Source organism: Acinonyx jubatus, chromosome D3 (genome assembly GCF_027475565.1).
Source record: "Acinonyx jubatus isolate Ajub_Pintada_27869175 chromosome D3, VMU_Ajub_asm_v1.0, whole genome shotgun sequence".
NCBI classification, from domain to species: domain Eukaryota; kingdom Metazoa; phylum Chordata; class Mammalia; order Carnivora; family Felidae; genus Acinonyx; species Acinonyx jubatus.
The window spans coordinates 11,462,399-11,481,353 of record NC_069392.1 but is presented as its reverse complement, the minus strand read 5'-3'; the positions used below and the strand labels follow the sequence as shown (position 1 = coordinate 11,481,353).

General features: G+C 52.7%; 1 protein-coding gene across 5 annotated transcripts in view; it reads left to right on the top strand.

Moving 5' to 3' along the window:
* Positions 1 to 18,955, top strand: part of TBX5 (T-box transcription factor 5) — a 48,698-nt gene that overhangs the window by 4,347 nt on the left and 25,396 nt on the right. For 4 of the 5 annotated variants that reach the window (XM_027043895.2, XM_053205847.1, XM_027043897.2 and 1 more), the window contains exons 2-7: positions 42 to 226; positions 1,899 to 1,993; positions 4,159 to 4,278; positions 5,067 to 5,214; positions 8,740 to 8,892; positions 16,550 to 16,641. In XM_027043895.2, the coding sequence (XP_026899696.1) occupies positions 80 to 226; positions 1,899 to 1,993; positions 4,159 to 4,278; positions 5,067 to 5,214; positions 8,740 to 8,892; positions 16,550 to 16,641 (755 nt within the window). In that variant the 5' untranslated portion in view covers positions 42 to 79. The remainder of the gene's footprint in view (positions 1 to 41; positions 227 to 1,898; positions 1,994 to 4,158; positions 4,279 to 5,066; positions 5,215 to 8,739; positions 8,893 to 16,549; positions 16,642 to 18,955) is intronic. The other variant, XM_027043894.2, reaches the window with a different exon arrangement.

Below are 18,955 nucleotides of genomic sequence, written 5' to 3'. Positions count from 1 at the left end.
CTCTCTCTCTCTCTCTCTCTCTCTCTGTTTCCTGGCCTCAGAGCAGGACCCTGCTCGGGCACAGGGCGCCAGGCACACCATGGCCGACGCAGACGAGGGCTTTGGCCTGGCACACACTCCCCTGGAACCTGATTCGAAAGATCTACCCTGTGACTCCAAGCCCGAGAGCACGCTAGGGGCCCCCAACAAGTCTCCGTCATCCCCGCAGGCCGCCTTCACCCAGCAGGTAAGAAGACAGCTAGCCTAGAAGCCCTTTGCAAAAACCGAAGGCCCTCCTGTGGGGGAGGGGAGGAGGGTGGCTTGCCCGTTGCTCATAATTGTCCCCTTTTCCTTTTTATCTCCACTCATTCCGCTTTCCTATGCCCTGCATCCCCCCCCCCCCAATTCCAGTATATTCCAATCCACTTTATTGTGACGATAATCTTTATGGCCAGAGGATTTTGGAAATACATTGAAGTTGTTATAGAGAAGCCTTCATTATCCGGCTATTTGGGGCCAGCTAACAATAGCCCAGATCATTCCTTTGCTGCTGCACTAGGTATAGGCTCAGCCCTGAGCACCTCATTAAGGGCTGGGTCAGCGGCTGCTTCAGGCCTGCGTGAGCGATGGCTTGACCCTTCTTCAGATCTTCCTTAGCCTTCGCCTCCGCCCGCCTTCCCCGAGCCGCCGCCCAGACCCTCGTGTTGCACTATTTGCCTTGGGCCGGGCTCTGGAGGGCTGGCTCGCTCTGGCCGGTGGAGGGGAGCACCGGGCCGTGCCAAGAGGTTGCAGGGAGCCGCAGGCTCCCCTGGATGGAAGCTGGGCCCCAGTTAGAGGGGGAGAGGCCTCCTAGGCCGTGTGCTCTGTGCCCTGTTCCCCCCAGCGCCCTGGGTGCTCCAGGCGGCCCCTGGAGCCCTCCCATAATTTTAAATAAGGTGTCAGTTGGTGCAAAACGGGGTGACTTGGTCCGAAGAGATATTTGCACGTAGCTAAAGCTCTTCTTTGGGATTTCCATGGATGTCCTTCCTGGCTACCTCATTGACTCTCCTTTTCCCCCTTCCCGGCTCAGGAAAATGCGTGAATAGTTGTAGAGCACAGTGGGTACACGGTTTGGGGGACTTCGATTTTCTTTCCGGAAAAGCAAATCTGCTTATTGAGACAGTTGCGGATTATTGCAAAACGAAGGTTTCATCTAGAAATTTTTCTGCGTCGCTTCAGTAAAATAACTTTGAGCTGCATAGCGGAAACGTTAACCGGTTTCGGCTGCTCCCGTAATCAAAAAACAGCTCGAAGCGAATGAAGTTGGGTGTGAGAACCTAGGAGGTTTGTTAATAGAGGCATCAGAGGATTAACTTTTTGGACCGTGGGAACCTCTTACACGATCTACACAGTTTTAAGTTTACATTTTCTCTTACGGCCATATTTGCACCACCGTGAGACTCAACACGCATATATGCACTATTTGCACCCCATGGGAGTGGCTACGTGAGAATGTTCTGAGTGGGCCTTTTGAGGTGGAGTGTTTTTGTTTTTGCTTTTGTCTTTTAGTTGCATCTTGGCTAAAAGGGTTTGCGATTGGCCCCAGTTTTTTTGTTATTTTTTGTTTTTTTTCTGTTTTGGTTTTTTAAAGTCTGTTCTCATGGACGCACTAGAGGACCCTGATGGTTGGGGACTTTTCTCTAGCCTTGTGTTGGTGGCGTTAGGAGACAACAGGGCATCGTGGGGAGGTACACGGAGCTTGTACAGGGATTCCTGGGCAGGGCTGCTGGTGCTCCAGGGCTGGCTGGGGGCAGTTCTCAGCCTCAGAGCCCAGAGGCTCCGGAGGGAAGGAGAAGTCTGTGTTTGGGGGGCAGCTGGGGGGAAGGGAAGGCCCACTGCTCCTGGGGCCGGTCCGTGTGACTTTTCTCTCCTCTCTCTAGGGCATGGAAGGGATCAAGGTGTTTCTCCACGAAAGAGAACTGTGGCTGAAATTTCACGAAGTCGGCACAGAAATGATCATAACCAAGGCCGGAAGGTGAGCTGGCCACCTCTGCTGGGGTGGGTGGGGTGGGGGGGCGCCTGGGCAACTTGTGGGGGAGACAAAGGAGGGAAGGTCTCGGAGATGCGAGAGACAGAGACGGGGGCAGAGAAAAGAGAGCCTAGAGCAGAGCAGAGCAGAGAGAGAGAGAGAGAACGAATGTGTTTTGTTTGACCCGATTTTGGATAAAGATGCTTAGAGAATTCCTCCATTGACCTGCATCGCTGGTGGAGGAAACGCCTGTTGGATTCACCTCCGAAACAGGGCATTTCTCCCACCTCGTATAGGAGAAGAATCCAGAGCTTTGGGGGCCATAATAAGTGGACGGGTTGGTCGTGGGAGAAAGTGGGACGGGCAGGGAGAGAGAACGGGGAACCGGGGAGGTGCGGAGTCGGCACGGAGATGAGACCCGCTCTCAGCCTTGACTCCTGGCCCCCACCCTCCGTCCCACCCTCCCTGACCTTGGAGCGGCTCCAGAGTCCCACCCGACTGCCAAACTCCGAACCGCTGAATGTATTCGCTACCTCTTTCATTGTTTATAGAAAGCGGGAGAAGCCTTTGAAACTGAACCGGGGCTCGGCCGGGCTCTATATATACAGACACCGATAAACACGGCAGTTTGGCCAAGACACTCACCCCAGAGTTCCTCTTAAAAGCTCGCAGGGTTTTTGTTTTTTTGTTTTTTGTTTTTTGCTAGAAACGCTAAACTTCTGGGGAAAGCTATTTGGAGGGTCATGCAACTCTGTATCCCAGGGGCGACTGTGTGTGCAACGAGCCCGGGCCTGGGGACGTCCTCACCACAGGCCTCCCGGTGCCGCAGGGGCCCTCCGTGTCCCAAGGGCAGAAAGTCCGGAGTCCGCCCCGGACAGGCTCGTGAAGCCGGCCACCGAGTGTGTGAAGGGGGGGAGGGGGGAGCCGCCTCACCAGATGCCCCTGGTTCTCCAGCCTGAGCCTCCCGCAATAAACTGACAACAGTGACATTTATTATTATTTGAAATTAAACAACGTTTGCTCCCCCGCTCGGCCTGAGTGAACCAGGAGGCGCGTTCTGTTTACACTGAAGAACTGAGTTCTTCTTCCCAATCTGCTCTGGAAGGAAAGACACGGCCCGGGCCCCCTCTCCCCCTCAGCCTGAGCTGAGGGGATTTAACTATAAAAGGCCTGGGAAGCCTCCCTCGAGCTTGCCTGCAGGCGCGGAGCTCAGGCAGATAAACACCACCAGGCTTCGGCTCCAAGGCCTCCCTTCACTCACCCCTTCCTGCCATCCCTGGGTGAGCCAGGATCCAGCAGCCCGTCCTTCTGCCCCGGCCAGCCTTGAACCCGCCTTCTGGCTTTCTGGGGAGCGCTCCATCCCCCTCCGCGGGAGGGCTGGGAATCTGGAGCCCGCCCCGTGCGCGCTGAGGGGAGCGGGGGTACAGAACCTCGCAGACCCCGAAGCACCCGCCTGCCCCTGAGCCCATCCTGGTTCAGGCCCCGGTGTCTCCAAAACCAAACCCGAATGGGTTTTGAGTTTCTTTGCCGAGGGCCGGAGGGCTTAGACTCTCCCAGGAAGGGCACCAGGTGCCTTGGAGAAGTTGGGGGGCGGGACAGTGGTGGGATTGAGGAACAAATGTCGGCTGGAGGCTCGTGGCAAGGTCGCCAGCTGAGCTCTACGCTGGGGGTGGAGGACCGAAGCCAGGACAGAAGGTACACGGGTGCCCACGGGTGTGCACCCACCTCGGTGCCCGCATGTGGGTGCATAGCGGCCAACGCACCTGCCTGCACGGAGGAGGCCAGCTTTTGGCCTAAGAAGTCTCCTTCTGCCCCGAGATTAAAAAGGAGGTCTCTGGCTCTGAAAAGAGCATTTACAAAGAGCAGAAATGGAGGCCCTGGTTCTCTCTAGAAGCCCTCGCCTCCAGGTTTCTATTTTCCTCCTGGTTACAAATAATCACCAGCCTCCAGCTCACCTCTGGGCCTTTCTCCTCCCCAGAACTCCCAGGGAAACCCGGAGTGGATTTTGGCAGGAGCGGAGCGGGGGTCACTTCTCTCCTGAGCGCTTCTCAAACTGTGGCTTCTCCCGTTAAAATGTGGGGACGCGCTCTTTAAAACGTTGGCATTAATTCTCTCTTTCTCTCTCTGTCTCTGTCTCTGACTTTCTGGGTCTCCCTCCTTTTCTCCCCTAGGCGGATGTTTCCCAGTTACAAAGTGAAGGTGACGGGCCTTAACCCCAAAACGAAATACATCCTCCTCATGGACATCGTTCCCGCGGATGACCACAGATACAAGTTCGCAGACAATAAATGGTAGGCACCGGCGTGGGCAGTTGCGGGGGAGCAGGGAGGAAAGTGGGGGGAAAAAAAAACCTCCTCCCCTCCCCCGCACCGAACGAAGCAACATCTTCTGAACTCCGACTGTGCCTTAGAGGCTCTTGCTGCTATCCCCACGCATCCTCCGGACCACCCCGAGAGGAAGGAACAGCAGCCCTTAGCCCCCCATTTTATAGACAAGAAAACTGAGGCTCACGGGAGGTAAAGGGCTTGTTATCTGTTGCTGCAGCCGCGGGTTGTGGATTTTTCAAAAGGGTATTGTTTCCAAGCGCTGGAGGTATTTCTGGGGGCATAAAACCATTTACAGTTATTTTTTATGAGTTACCTGCTTTGAACATGCCTTTTTATGAAATTGCAAAGTCGGGCCGTGGTATTTGAGTCAAACAGGCAAGAGAGGAGAGGTCCGTTCCTTGGGTGGATTGCTCCCCGTGGCTGCCCAGCGAACGGAGGCTCCAAGAGGAAGGCCCGTTTGAAAGCCCTCAAGGATTTTTCTTAGACTTTTTTTTTTTTTTTGTCCAGAGCCTTCCAGAACCCACCGATTGTTTGAGGGCCGCCAGGCTGCATGCCCCTGGTGCAGGGGAAGGAGCAAGGTGGAAGAAAAGAGAGCCGGGTGGGGGCTCGCCTGGCTACGGGCGTTCTGGGCGCCTGGGCTTGTAGATGCCAGGGGAGGGTCAGGACATTTCCAGATCATTCTCTTAGTCAGCTGCCCTCGCCAGCACCACGGGGCGCTAAGTCTGGTGGGTTTCCGCCCCATCTCGGTCTAGGTCTGTGACGGGCAAAGCAGAGCCCGCTATGCCGGGCCGCCTTTACGTGCACCCAGACTCGCCGGCCACTGGGGCACACTGGATGCGGCAGCTGGTCTCCTTCCAGAAACTCAAGCTCACTAACAACCACCTGGACCCATTCGGGCACGTAAGTACCAGGAGGGCTCCTCCGGTCCACCCCCTGCTCCCAGTCTCTCTCTGTCTGTCTCTCTTGTCCCCACTTCTCTCCTCCTAGGGTTTCTCTCTCTTCTTGCCTCGTCACACTTTCAGCCTCTCCTTTCCTTGTCCCACTCCACCCGCCTGAGTCTTTTCCTCCAGGCTCCGGCCTTCCCTTCTCTTCCTTTTCCTCTGATTTCTCTCACCTTCTTCCCGCTGGCTCCACCTCTCTCCTGTGCGGTCCTCTCTGTGGTCTGCTGTCCCATGCTCTGGGGCCACCTTTCCCGGGCAACTGGAGAACCGGGGTCTTGCGGAGAGGGAAGTGTGCACCCCTGGCCTGGCCCCCAGTCCCGTCTGTGATTAGGGATGGCGGCTGCGTTTCAGATCTTCAGAAAACACGGTCCTTCTAGCCCAGTGGGTACGCAGCACCCGCTGCCCAAAGGCTGGACCGTGGTGGGAGCCATAGATACCTTCCCTACTCACTTCCAGATCTTGCCTTATTATTGAGACATTCTGGCTGAGAGGGAGACCCCAGGCCACCTGCTCCCTCTTTTACGGATGGGGAAGCCAAGCTGCCAGAGACCAACCCTGATACCCCTTTTAGCTGATACTTTAGGGTTTATGTCCCCCCCCCCCCCACTTCTAGCCTTCCTCACCCCCAGTTCCCAGGATGGGCTGGGCACCAATTCCCGCAGCAGGCACACTAGACCAGGGTCCTAAACCTGGAGTCTGGTTGGAGAGAGCAGCCTTGGTGAACCCCCTGAATCTGCATGCAGGACATTGCATGTGCTGCCCCCCGCCCCACCTTCCAAGAGAATTGTGTAGCTTTTAGTGGATTCTCTAGCTTTGAGTAGCTTTCCCTTCACCAACGAAAAGCAAATGAAGAACAAAACGCCGATTTGGGGGGAAATGTCTCTAGGTTTTTTCATTGGCAATAATTAATCACCAAGACAGGACACGGTCTCCGGATTCAGTGTTCAAAACCCTTAGCTTGCTGATTCCACCATAAAGTGGGCTGGTTGGTCTTAGGACACTTGACCCTCATGGCAGCCTAGAAACGAGGACAGAAATATGGGAGGGGAGGGGAGTTGCCCAAGGTCATGCAGCTTGTATGTGGGAGCAGAGATGAGGCTTGATCTAATTCCAAGGGTGGTCTCTGTCCTGCCATGTGGTCTCTTTAGGGAAAATCAACAAACACATGGTGCCCAGTTGAGGGAGCTGGGTTTGCAAGGATTTGATCCAGAGGGGAGACGGTTTGGGAAGGTCCAAATGGGAGACTCTGGTCCCGTGGGGCCTTAGTGCTAAAACACTGAGCCCCCAGGGTCTGGGGTGGGGAGGGGACATTGAGTGCTTGCACCTCTGGTTGCTGGCCGCTGGCCGCTGGGGAAGAGAGAAGGCAGGCCCATTCCCTTCCTGTGCGGCGGGAAGGAGCAGGGGGTGCAGAGGGGCGTCTCTAGACAAAACGCCCGGCCTCCTTTCCGTTTCAACCAGGCAGTTTGCCCGCAGCGGCCGGTAGGCCGGAGCGTGCACTGCACAGAAATGCCGTCGAGCGTGCGTGGGCGGTCAGCTGGCCAGGGTGACGCGCACCTGCGGGCACCGGACCGAGACTTTAGCTTAAGCGCTGGGGAGAAGCGGGACGGTTTTGTAAGCGTCCCGCGTGCTACTCCCGCCTGGCTGGCGGCCTCCCGCGGGCTGGGTGCGGGGGACCCTTTTGTGGGGGGGGGGGTCTCCGTGGAACCCTGGTGCGCGGCTGCGGGGACCGTGCTCTGGCCCCACGTGGGCGCCTAGCTTTTCCCCTGCGGTGCCTTCTGTGGTCGCGATGGGCTAGGCGCCCGGGGAAGGCTCGCAGCCCCGCAGTCAGGCTCCCGCACCCTGGAGCGTTTCTGGTCCTCCCGAGGGCACCGAAGAGGGAGGGTGCTCCGGGCTGCCCTGGACTGCCCTTCGCAGCCCTCCCCCACCCCCCAACTCCGGACTTGGGGTCCAGAGCCGCCCTAATGAAATTAGGAGTCATTAGATCGCCCTCGCGCTGATGTCTCGACACTGTCCCCGGCCGTCAAAGCAATTTGGCTAAGCCGGGACGATGGCCGCGCCGGCCGGGGGCTGCGGCGGCGCGCGGGGCCCCGCTGCGTCTCTCTGTCGCCACGCCGCCCCAGCCCGGCGTCGCTATCGGCCAGGGAGGCGGCCGGACCGCGGCGGGCCGGAGATTAGAGCCGCGCGGCCCGGGGTCGGGGAGCCGCGGGGCCCCGGGTTCGCGCCCCTTCTCCGCTTCCCCTCCCCCTCCTCCGGGCGGGTCTCAAGGGTTGGCCCAAGGACCTTGCCCCAGGGTCATCAACGCAAATATCCAAGACACCGGGACAGCCTCCGGCCGCTCCAGTTGGCTGTCCTGGGGAGAAAGCAGGCCCGAGTTCCATCCTGCCCGTTGAGCGCGGCGATTGGCCGGTTCGGCGGGTTTCTCTCGGAGCGTCCTGACGCGTGTTGGCTTTCACAGCCTCCCGAAATCATCAAAAACCCGGCGTCCTCAAAACAGCCAGGCCGGTTTTCCGAGTAAAGATGCTCATCTCCTAGGAATAGCCCTGTTCCAGCAGAGGCCCCCCCCCCCCCCAACCCCATACTGACTATAGTAGCTGGATTCAGGCTACCTCCGTAAGACCCTGTCTGCCCCGCCACCCCCCGGGGGCGTTCCCCAAACACGCAGAAGGCAGAAAGGAAGGAGAAAGAGCGCATTCCCCCCAAAAGGCAGATGCAGCCATTCTCTGTCCCACCAAATCTGGAGATCAGGCTCGTGGATCCTGAAATGTTGCTGACCTTATAGAAAGGGAACCTGGAAGGAAGCAGGCCTTCCTCTGCTGGGGGTGAGATGGGGGGGGGTGACAAGGAGATGCTTCCTCCCCCCCATCTCGCCATCCGTGGAGGTCCCCCCCCCCCCCCGTTCCATTATCCTCTTTTTTTTTTTCATTGACGCTCCTTTGCACAGTCTGCAAACAAAAGGTGATTTTTATTCCAGTTCTGCGAACTCTTGGTCTCTTCTTTTTCCATCTCTCGCAGGTTTATGGGGGGTGGGGCAGGGCGGAGGATGTTTGTTTGTGTCTTCTCCCCTTTCACTCCAAAACTGATGCTTAGACATCTCCCCCCACCCCCGCCCCAACTCCAGGCACAAGTTCCCTGCTCCTGACTTGCTTTCCTCCCATTTGGGGGGGGGGGGAAGTACCTTATGCAGGAGTTAATTTATTAAGCAAACTTTATTAAGAATTCTGATTTACTGCCGTGTGTGCTTTGGGTAGATTCCTGGAATATTACCCGGGCTTTTTTGGTTGGAAATTGTCATTTTTGAAATGTTTCTTTTTAATGAAATCACTGGCCCCTTTTCAAAACAGGAGGGAAAAAATCAGACATTTTTTTTTTTTTTTTGAGAGCCCGTGTAGGGAGGCGAATTTTAGGGGTGGAAAGTGGGGTTTTTTATCTGGAAACAAAAGGGTTTTGATTGTTCTTACAATTTCGTTTTCTTTATGATTTTTAGATTATTCTAAATTCCATGCACAAATACCAGCCCAGATTACACATCGTGAAAGCAGATGAAAATAATGGATTTGGCTCAAAAAATACTGCGTTCTGCACCCACGTCTTTCCTGAGACCGCCTTTATTGCGGTGACTTCCTACCAGAACCACAAGGTAAGCTGAAACCTGGGAGCTAGCTCTGGGACTGTCTGTTCGTTTGCATGAAAACAATTGTGCAGGGGTCTCGTGCTGGAACCTTTAGACTTTAAGGGATTCTTCGTTCCCTCACTGCGGGCTGAGGCGGGACAAAGCTACAGATGTTTGTACTATGTTCACGTGTTTTGTATCACTCTCTCTGTCTCTGTGTGTCCCTCTCACACATAGACACACACACACACACACATGCACACACCATCAGACACAAGTTTATCAAACTGCAGGTGCCCATGCGTCCAAATGCAACAAGAAAGCATCTCTCTGGTCTCATGAAGTGATCACCAAGGAGAAAGGTCACTTTTGTACGTGGCTCCCTGCTCTTGGGTGGGGGCCCGGTGGTACCCTTCATGGAGCTTTTTTTTTTGGTGGTGGGGGAGGGTTGGGGGGTCTCTCCTCCAGTCTGTCTTTTGGATGCATTTCAACTTGAATTGGGACAAAGTTGCCAGAAGCCTTGGGCTTGGGTTTGCAAGATGCCTTCTCTAGTTAGACAAGACCCTGCACAACCACCGCTTGGGGAGGGGAGGGATACCTTGTTTTCAGGAAGCCGGCTGCAGTGTGGTGTAGACAGGGAAGGGTGCACATGGGTCCTGTCAACGACAGACCCCACGCTGTTCAAAATCCAGGCCCCGATTCGGGTATTTCCAAGCTGGACAATGATATGTGAACAGGGCACCCCATAACCGCAGGTTGGGGGAGTATCTTTTATTTTCTCCCAGGGGAACAGGCTCGTCTTGACTTGTCTTGGGTCATTTCTGTTCTTTAGACACTTGAGTGCCTCTGGATTCATTTTATTGGCCGGAGAGCAGGACTGAATGATTCTTAAACCTACTTATGAAAAGGCATAGAATCTGGGGGGGGGGGGGAGGCACCGTGGGGGTGCAGGTTGTTAGCATTAAGTAGTGGTTTGAATTGGAGGACTGGCAAAGGGGAAATTAGCAGGTCCCATAGGGGATCAGTGAGGGCAGGTCACTGGGGCAACACGAGGAGATAATAGATGGGGGCATGGTAATGTCCTCCCTCTCCACAGCTCCTGTCCCCACTTGCCAGCAAGGGTGGCAGGAAGTTACAGGGACTGGGAAGAGGTGGGAGAGGACAGGGCAGGGTGAAGGGTGGTTTTAGCACCCTAAAGCCTCCGGTCACCCCGGGAAGGTCAGTCCAGTACATGCCGGGTGTCAGAAAGTGTCCCCCCACCCGCCCCAGTGAAGCCAGGGCACTTACAAGATAGTAATCTCCAAATTCAGATTGTCAGTCACCAGGCCAAGCTGTGATGGATGGTCCCTTCTAGACCACAAGGCCTGTCTCGGGGCCCCAGGTCTTGAGAGAGCTTCCCTCCAGAAAGAAAACTCACTCTCCCCAAAGTGCAATGACTTTTTAAAGGGGAAGGAGGATTTTTTTCTGGGATCCAAGCCCCGACTCGTCAAACCAGCAAGAGCAAAAACATTAAGGCCAAATACCCTGAAAATTGCAAAACTGTTTCAGGCTAATTTGAGTCTGGCTGTTAGAAACCTGTTTCCTCTATGGCTGCTGTCAATCTATGTTTAACTTTGCGGTGACAGTCACAGGGGAAAAAAATTGGAAAAAATAGTAGCAAGGACGTTGCTCCCTCCCTCCCTCCCTCTCATACATATGCACATACAGCCATGTATTACACATACGTATCTACACACACACACATACACACACACACACACACACACACACACACACACCTGACAGAGGGTCCAAACATGTATCAGATCTTCTTTTCTTTTCTTTCTTTCTTTTCCTCTAAGAAAGCATAGGCTCCTACAGAAAGGACAGGAAGTGTTAGGCTCACCCTGCTGGAGAGTAGATCCTGTGGGGGAGATTCCTAAGCTCTGCGTAGTTAGGATCTTAGGGCCCATCCAGCCTGGCTAGATCTGGGGGACATGAGCACACTCTTGTCTCTGTCCTTCTTTCCGTCTCTTTCTTTGCTTTATTGAGACATAACCGTCCAACAATAAACTGCGATATGTGAAGCATACAGTTTGGCCAATTTGACAGGTATGTTATACCCACAAGACTATCATTGTGACCTCTTGTGAATCTACCTGACACGCTCAGGTTTCTGTTATTTCTTTCTTTCTTTTCTTTTTTTTTTTTTAAGTCTGTTCATTTATTTTGAGAGAGGGAGAGAGAGCATGAGGAGAGGAGGGGCAGAGAGAGAGAGGGAGAGAGAGCATGAGGAGAGGAGGGGCAGAGAGAGAGAGGGAGAGAGAGAGAGAATCCCAAGCATGCTCTGTGTTGACGGTGCGATGCGGGGCTCAAACTCACCAACTGAGATGACGACCCAAGCCGAAACCAAGAGTTGGATGCTGAAACGACTGAGCCTCCCAGGCGCCCCCCCGCCCCCCAATTTTTTTTTTCCAGATTTCTGTTTTTAAAAAGGTATCTTCCCCAGTGAATACATTTAGTGATCCGTGCACTTGAAGGAGTGTCTGCCCAACGGGGTGTGTACTTTGTGAGTTTTGAGCACAATCTAGGGGATTGTGTATCTAAGTGCTCATGGGTCTAAAAATGTGTGTCTCCAAATATGAATCTGGATGGATAGGGTTCACAGGTGGGAATTTTTAAAAAAAATTTTTTAAATGTTTGTTTATTTTGAGAGTGGGGGGCACAGCATGAGTGGGAGAGGGGCAGAGAGAGAGGAGAGAGAATCCCAGGCAGGCCCCACCCTGTCAGCACAGAGCCCGATGTGGGGCTGGAACTCTCGAAACCGTGAGATCATGACCTGAACTGAGATCAAGAGCTGGACAGTTAACCGGCTGAGCCACTCAGGTGCCCCTGGGTTTTTTTTTTTTTTAATCGGTTGGGCCATAAAGGTTTTTGAGCCCACCTGACATCCAGAAGAGGGATTCCATAGGAGAGAACTTGCAGTCACTCTCTCCCATATGAGGTTTCCCCCACTTTTTAGTGGTAAAGTACCAAAGGCACTCATTTTTATCAGGAGGTAGTCTAAAGCAGTACATTTTTCCAGTCCAGTCCAGGGCCCCTCCAGACGTTCCCTGCGTGGATATATGACGTGTGACTTGACTAAGAGGACCAACCTGTGTGTGGTTTGTGGACTCTGTCTTGTTCCCTTATGGTCCCACCTGGGCGAGGTGTTGAGACCTCTTGGGCAGGAGCCACCTGAGCTGCTACTCATCGTTGCATAAGGTTAAGGTGGGACTCTGGAGGCGGGCTGCCTGGGTTGAAGTCCATTCGATTGGGCATAGTTCCTGGACTCAGTTTTCCTCCTCTGTACAATGGGGATAACACAAGCATTGTTTTTATCACTGTGAGGACCAAACGAGATAATCCTCGGAAAATTCGTAGTGCTGAGCCTGGCAAAGAGTAAGCACTGTTAGTGATGAAGTCACTGACTTACCGCTCAACCGATCCGTTTGCAACAGGGCAGCTCCTTCCAGAACACACGCTTGGAAACCCTTTGCCCTGCCCTGGCTACGTTGGGTTCCGAAAAACTGAAATTTTAAAGAAGTTCCTCTTACTGTGTTTGCACAACAGCTACAAACATTAGTCTTTGTGGTGGAGTCGGTTCGTTCCCCGAACATGCCATCCATTCAAGGGCTCTTTGCCCCATATTATGCTTTGGAAAAATGAGCAAGGACAGAAAAGCCATCCGCGTGATTAAATCGCCAGGACAGTTCGGGACACTGACGAGCCGCTGATTTTTGGTGTCAAGGCCCGGTGCCTTCACGATGCCCTCTCTCTGCTTGGATGCGGGTACCAGGCGGAGGCAGGTGCGTGGCAGGGTTCGCGCGTTGGGCTGCAGTCACACACCCGCACGCCGCCGGGCTCCTAATGACACGACGTATTTCCTCAGCCCAGCTGTGATCCCCAAGCTGGATTTGGGAGTTATTTCCCCAGATGGTTGACAGCTTGGAAAAGATATTTAAAAACTCGACTCGTCCAGAACGACGTTTGCTCTGTGAAACACGTTTTTGTAAGGTTTTCACTGAAGCTGTCAGCAGCGTCCAGAGCGATCCCTAGAAATATTTAGGTGTTAAAAAAAGGTCACGTGGGCATTTCATTTCTCTGCTCGCGCAACAATGGCTGTGTTTGCAAGCGGCCGTCCCCCCGATATTAACTTACCTTGCCATTAAGAGGCATTTTTTCTTCCTGCTTAAATCATTGTGTAAGGAGCCTGTATTTATGAGGTATGAGCTTTCTGGTTGGGACCAGGAAATGAACCCCTAATAGAGAGACATAATTAAGATTTTTGGCCCTCGCGAGGGTGTTTTTTTTTTTTTTTTTTTCCAAAAGCAAGAATTCCCAACAATTATTCTCATTAATTTTTACAACCTCTGTCTCACTGGTCCGAGCTGGCATTTATATTTGTTTTTTTTTCCCCAACGCCCCCCCCTCCCCCGGATATCCGGTTTTATGCTGACTTTGGAGGGAAGTCAGTTTCAGTGGAGCCTTTTTAGTGGAACTCAGACGTCTGACTCTATCAGCCTGTGTGCCCGTGAGTGAGCGAGCGACAGCACACGGCGGTGTGTCAGGAAGGACGTATCCTAGAGGCGGTTATACGGAACAAGGCGGACTTTGCCACCTTTAGCTAAGCTTGTAGGTTAACGTTTCTCCAGGGTGATGATTCTTAATAACCTACGGGCGTCTGGACTCAGTCTACAAAGCCAGATGTGTGTAAGATCAACCTACCTAGGGGTACTTGTAGCAGATTGTGTTTGTCCTATGCGATCATACTTTTGGAAGCGCAAAAAGTAGGTAAGCAGTAAACCTTTTGGTAAGGAGTGGTGTCAGGGAAAAATATTTCTGCTGATAAAAGACTTCCTCCCCCCCTCCCCCCCCTCCCCCCGCCCCTGCATAATAATTGTTTGTCCTGAGCGCTTGGAGGAACAGTGACATCATGGACCAGGCATTAATTCAGCCCCGATACCACACCCTGACTGTCTTCAATATTTCCAGAGACTGGCTTCAGTCACTTGAAGGGGGGGGGGGGGATTGGGGGCGTGGAGTGCAGCAAGGATTCCCTCCCTCCCTTCTTAAATGATCGAATATTTACTTAGCATATTGAGAATCTCTCCCCCTCCTTTAAAAAACAAAAACAAAAACATGATTTATGGTCAGTTGGGTTGCATTTTATTGTGACAAAGCCTGAGTGGGAAATAAAAAAAGCTCCAGGAGGGGATGGGTCTTTGGACTCCAAAACAGAAGTGGCTTCGGGAGTGCACATGTTAAAGACTGTTTTCCTAAGAGATTTTATAGACTTTTCTACTCGTTCTGAAGAGTCAAGTCAAGATCAGGAAGTTGTAGGAATGGGCATGGTTTAAAAAAAAAAGAAATGAGGGGGGAAGGAATGTGTATACACATAAATACCCACACCTACTTTAAAAGTTTTAAAACAGATTTTGTTTTTATAAGAGAAGTTTTAGGTTTACAGCAAAGTTAAGTGGAAAGTACAGAGAGTTCCCATAGACCCCTTGCCCCCCACCCTTCCCAAAGGCTCCCTCACCATCAACATCCCCCACCAGAGTGAGACATTATTACAATCAATGAATGCACATTGACACATCGTTATCACCCGGAGTCTAATTTAGGGTTCATTTGTGGTGTCGTACATCCTGTGGGTTTGGACAAACATATGAGGACGTGTGTCCACCGTTAAGTATCACACAGAATAGTTTCACTAAATGTCCTCTGGGCTCTGCCTTTTCATCCCTCCCTCCCCACACAACTTCTGGCCACCATTGACCTTTGCCTTTCTAAAATGTCCTATGGTTGGATTCATACACCAGATCTTAAAAACGTTAATTTTATATATTTTTTTTTTATCACAAACGCACACACATGTACACATACACAATATAGTAATTTCACACTCATTATAGCATCTTGGGGTGGGAAGGAAACCTTATAAAGCCATCTCTTCTGGAAAACAGAACATACCAGAATGCCTGCCCCCCCGGATGTGCCACGGATGAATTATGGGTGCATTCACTAATTACTCCTGGTTTCTCAAAGAAACGTGCTCAGTTTCTCAAAGTCTGCAGCGCTACTACGGGGGGTGGATGAGGTTTTTCGTGTGTACTTGGCATATGATGTGACCACAAAGAGAAAAGTGTTCTCGCTTTGATTATCTTTCCGTTCATCTATCAGGGAGAGAGTGCAGAACCAATTTGCGTAAGTTCGTCTTGAAAAGTGCCTCGTCTCCCCTCGCAACAAAGTGAGGGCGGGCCTTGGATTTAGAACTTTCTGTAGGTGCCAGCAGAGAGAATTTGATACAATAGTTTTCCTTTTATTGAATAGCTGGTGATTCTGGTTTGACGCGTAGAGAAGGTTACATGTGTGAAATAAACGTAAACAAGAAGGGCTTTGACTGAGATCACGATACTAAGCAGACCAGTGTGCCGTATAGATAGGGTACAATCATGATAACGAAAGTGAAGTTAGTGTCACTGAATCTGCCCTGCTGGCTGTAACGGTGATTTGATGAGGGCGCCTGGGTGGCTCAGTCGGTTGAACGTCCGACTTCAGCTCAGGTCATGATCTCGCAGTTCCTGAGTTCGAGCCCCGCGTCGGGCTCTGTGCTGACAGCTCAGAGCCCGGAGCCTGCTTCGGATTCTGTGTCTCCCTCTCTCTCTGCCCCTCCCCGCTCCTGTTCTCTCTCTCTCTCAAAAGTAAACATAGGGGCGCATGGGTGCCTCAGTTAAGCATCTGATTTTGGCTCAGGTCATGATGTCGCGGTTCTTGGGTTCGAACCCTGCTTTGGGCTCTGCGCTGACAGCTCAGAGCCTGGAGCCTGCTTGGGATTCTGTGTCTCCCTCTCCCGCTCACACTCTGTCTCTCTATCTCAGAAACAAATCAAAACATTTTTCAAAAAGTAAACACATACACATAAAAAAAGACTCCTTTAAAAAAAAGTGATTTGATGCATAAACATGCGATTCACACACAGCTTTTAGGAAGTACTTCTAGCAAAGTCCATACGGTTGGACTGTTTCCCCTGTTCTGTTACTGAGTATTGTACATTACAACCGAAATTTCCAAGAACAGGGATCGCGCTTCTTTGTCTAGAAGATTGAAGGGGTTTGGAGCGGTCTGACAGATATCATGTATGTTACCATTCTGTATTTTGGTATTGATTTAATTAGACACCGTCTTCTACCTGGGCTGGCTATAACCCTTGTCTGTGAAGCTGAATGAACCCGGCATGAGGCAGAGCAGAATTTTGGAAGCAGTCGAGTTTTTCCAAACGGCGATCGCCACGCTGCGGGGGGGAGCGACACGGTGTCAACGCGCACAACTTTCCAGGCTGGGGGGGGGGGGGTCGGCGCACCGAGTGTCGGGGGCCTAGATCGTGTGTGCGGCACAACATGGCAGGATTAAAAACCAAACGCAGCTGGAGTGATGCGGGGTATGACTCCACTTAATGGGCAAACCGAAACCAGGTTTTTTTTCCCCTTTTCCAAGCGGTCTGATCTAGGACATTTTTCAAAGCCTCCTCTCGAATGAAGTGGTGGGTTCCGTTGACGTGACTGGCTTAATTTGCTGCCTTTGGTTGCCAGAGGCTGCGTTTCCAGCCATCAAGTGAAAACCCAAGTTTCTCCCTCCCTCTCTCTCTCTCTCCTTCCTTCAGATCACCCAATTAAAGATTGAGAATAATCCCTTCGCCAAAGGATTCCGGGGCAGTGACGACATGGACCTACACAGAATGTCAAGAATGCAAAGGTAAGAAGCTGGAAGTCTGGGCTCCTTTGTCCCCACCGAGAAAAGGGAGAAGCAGCCACCCACGGCTTAAACCTTAAAGGATGGGACAGCCTGGGGGGAGGGGCGTGTGCCCCTTTGGGGGGCAGGACGGGGAGGAGGCACGAGGGAACTTGATGTTCTCCATCTGCCCTGAGGAGGGTGGGAGGGACAAAAGCGAGAACTTTCTCTCCCCTCTTTCTTTGCTGTCGCCTACCTTCCCGTGAAGTCAGTCCTTTCTCTTTCTTCCCATAAGTCACAGCCGATGAATGATTTTCTTTTTGGCAACAGCTCTCCGTAAATGAAAGGGAAGTTAATGACTTGATTTCCTGGGGGTGAAATACAGACAAACCTGACACCATGTGGTGGTCCGGGGCACTGGGGGGATTGGAAGCTGGTGATAAAAATTGCTCGGTATTTTTACATATCCTGTGGTCACGGTCGCTGATATGATGAATAGAAGGGGCTATAGCAAATGTACATAGTGGGAATTTGGTCTGATTTGAAAGGGTTGTACAAGCCTTGCCAAGTTTCTCAAACGTTTTCTTACCTCATGATACGCTTCCAAAATAACTTACCATATGGCGAGGGAATTAGAAATACATCTTGATTCCTTTGACCAGGAAGGGGTTTCTGTCCCCGCCCCCCCCCCCCCCCCGCTGCACCCCTTCTGGTGGGTTTAGTGTTTCAAAATAAAATGAGGTCATTTAGGAAGTTTTTCCTTATCCTCTCTGGAAGACACGAGAAGGGTGAGTCAGGCAGATGGACGGACAAACCCATTCAAAGAAACAGAAGGGATCTAAGAAAGGGAGAGGGAAAACCCGCAGCGCTGGGGTTTTAACATGCGTTTGGAAATACGTGCCACGGAAACCGTGTTTAGCTGGTGGGGTCACCTGCTGTGATTTTGCACGCTTTTAAAAAGTGAGTAACACCGATACCTTCAGATGCGCACAAGTCCACCCCGCTTTATCATTGGGGTCCTTCACGATCGCGGGGGTGGTGAGATTTTTTGTGGTTGTGGCTAAGAGAACCCAGTTCTTAAATTGTTAGAAAACGTTGGCGTCGAGTGTCTGCATTTTGGAAATTGGAGTTGGGTGAAGTCCATGGTCAGTGGAAACGTTGACAGCACCTCTTAAGGCCGGGAGGGGTCAACCTGTTTGTGGCCCTGGGCTCACAGCGCCAAGCTGTCGTTTGCACGGCGACCACACTCCCTCGCCATCCTGTCGGCTTCCTTTAGGGCATTGTAGCCTTTGATGGAGTCTCACCTCAGGCCTGAAGGTGAGGCTCTAGGCCGTGCAGGTAGGGACTGGATGCGAGCCACCCCGCTCCGGCCTGCACACCAAGGGTTCTTCCCTCACATCTTCCCTCCTTCCCGCAAAGTCAAGAGCAGATGGGATGATGGACTGAAGGTGTTGCAAATCACCCCCTCACACGCACCCAGTCACCGGGTCCCGTCGATGCAGCCTTCTTAACATGTGTCCAAATTCACCCCCCCTTTCTCCTGCCAGGCTCTCGGTTCCAGCAGCCACAGCTTCCTGAGTTGTTTAGACCCTTCTAGGACATTCTCCAGGCAGCTGCCAAAGACATCTGTGTAAAACACGAATCAGACGAGTTTGCTCCACAGCCTAGAACACTCCCAGGCTTCCTGATGCCCTCAGGATGAGGTCGTCCAGACTTCTCGTGGAGGGCCGCGCCCTTCCTGTCCGACCTGGCCACTCCTCCCTAGCTCTGTCCCCCTCCAGTGCCCCCCGCTCTGTCTCAATCTTGCGGAAGGGGATGCTCGACACCTGTATTCTTCCCATTATTTTTGGCCCCTCGAACAGCACGTCTGGTCTGCCTCGGGCTTTCTCCCTTCCTCCCCACTTGACCCTCTCCCGCCCATCACTAGGTCTCCTTGGAGCTGCCCCGTCCTCCAAGAGGTGTCCCCTGGCCACAGACCGTGTATGTCTGTCCCCAGGACCCCTCACCGCTTTCCTGTGTCGGGCCAGGGCCCTGCGCTTTGGAAGCTGATTGGCTGGATGATAGACGTGGAAGGAGAGACAGGTGGGGAAGCACAGATGTCTGAGAGCTTCACTGTCAGTGACCCCAGGGGACTCTCAGCCTAAGAACCGCGTGCGTCTTTGTGGCCATGTTAGGAGCCGCACCGGGGAACCAGGCTGGGAGAGTGGACATGGTCATGGGCCCAGTACTGTGGACGTGGTCCCTGAGAAGGAGACAGAGTAGGGCAGAGCGGGTCCAACAGAAGGCTTTGGGAGTCGGACGAACCCACCCGGGTTCGATCCTCGCTCTGCATTTATCA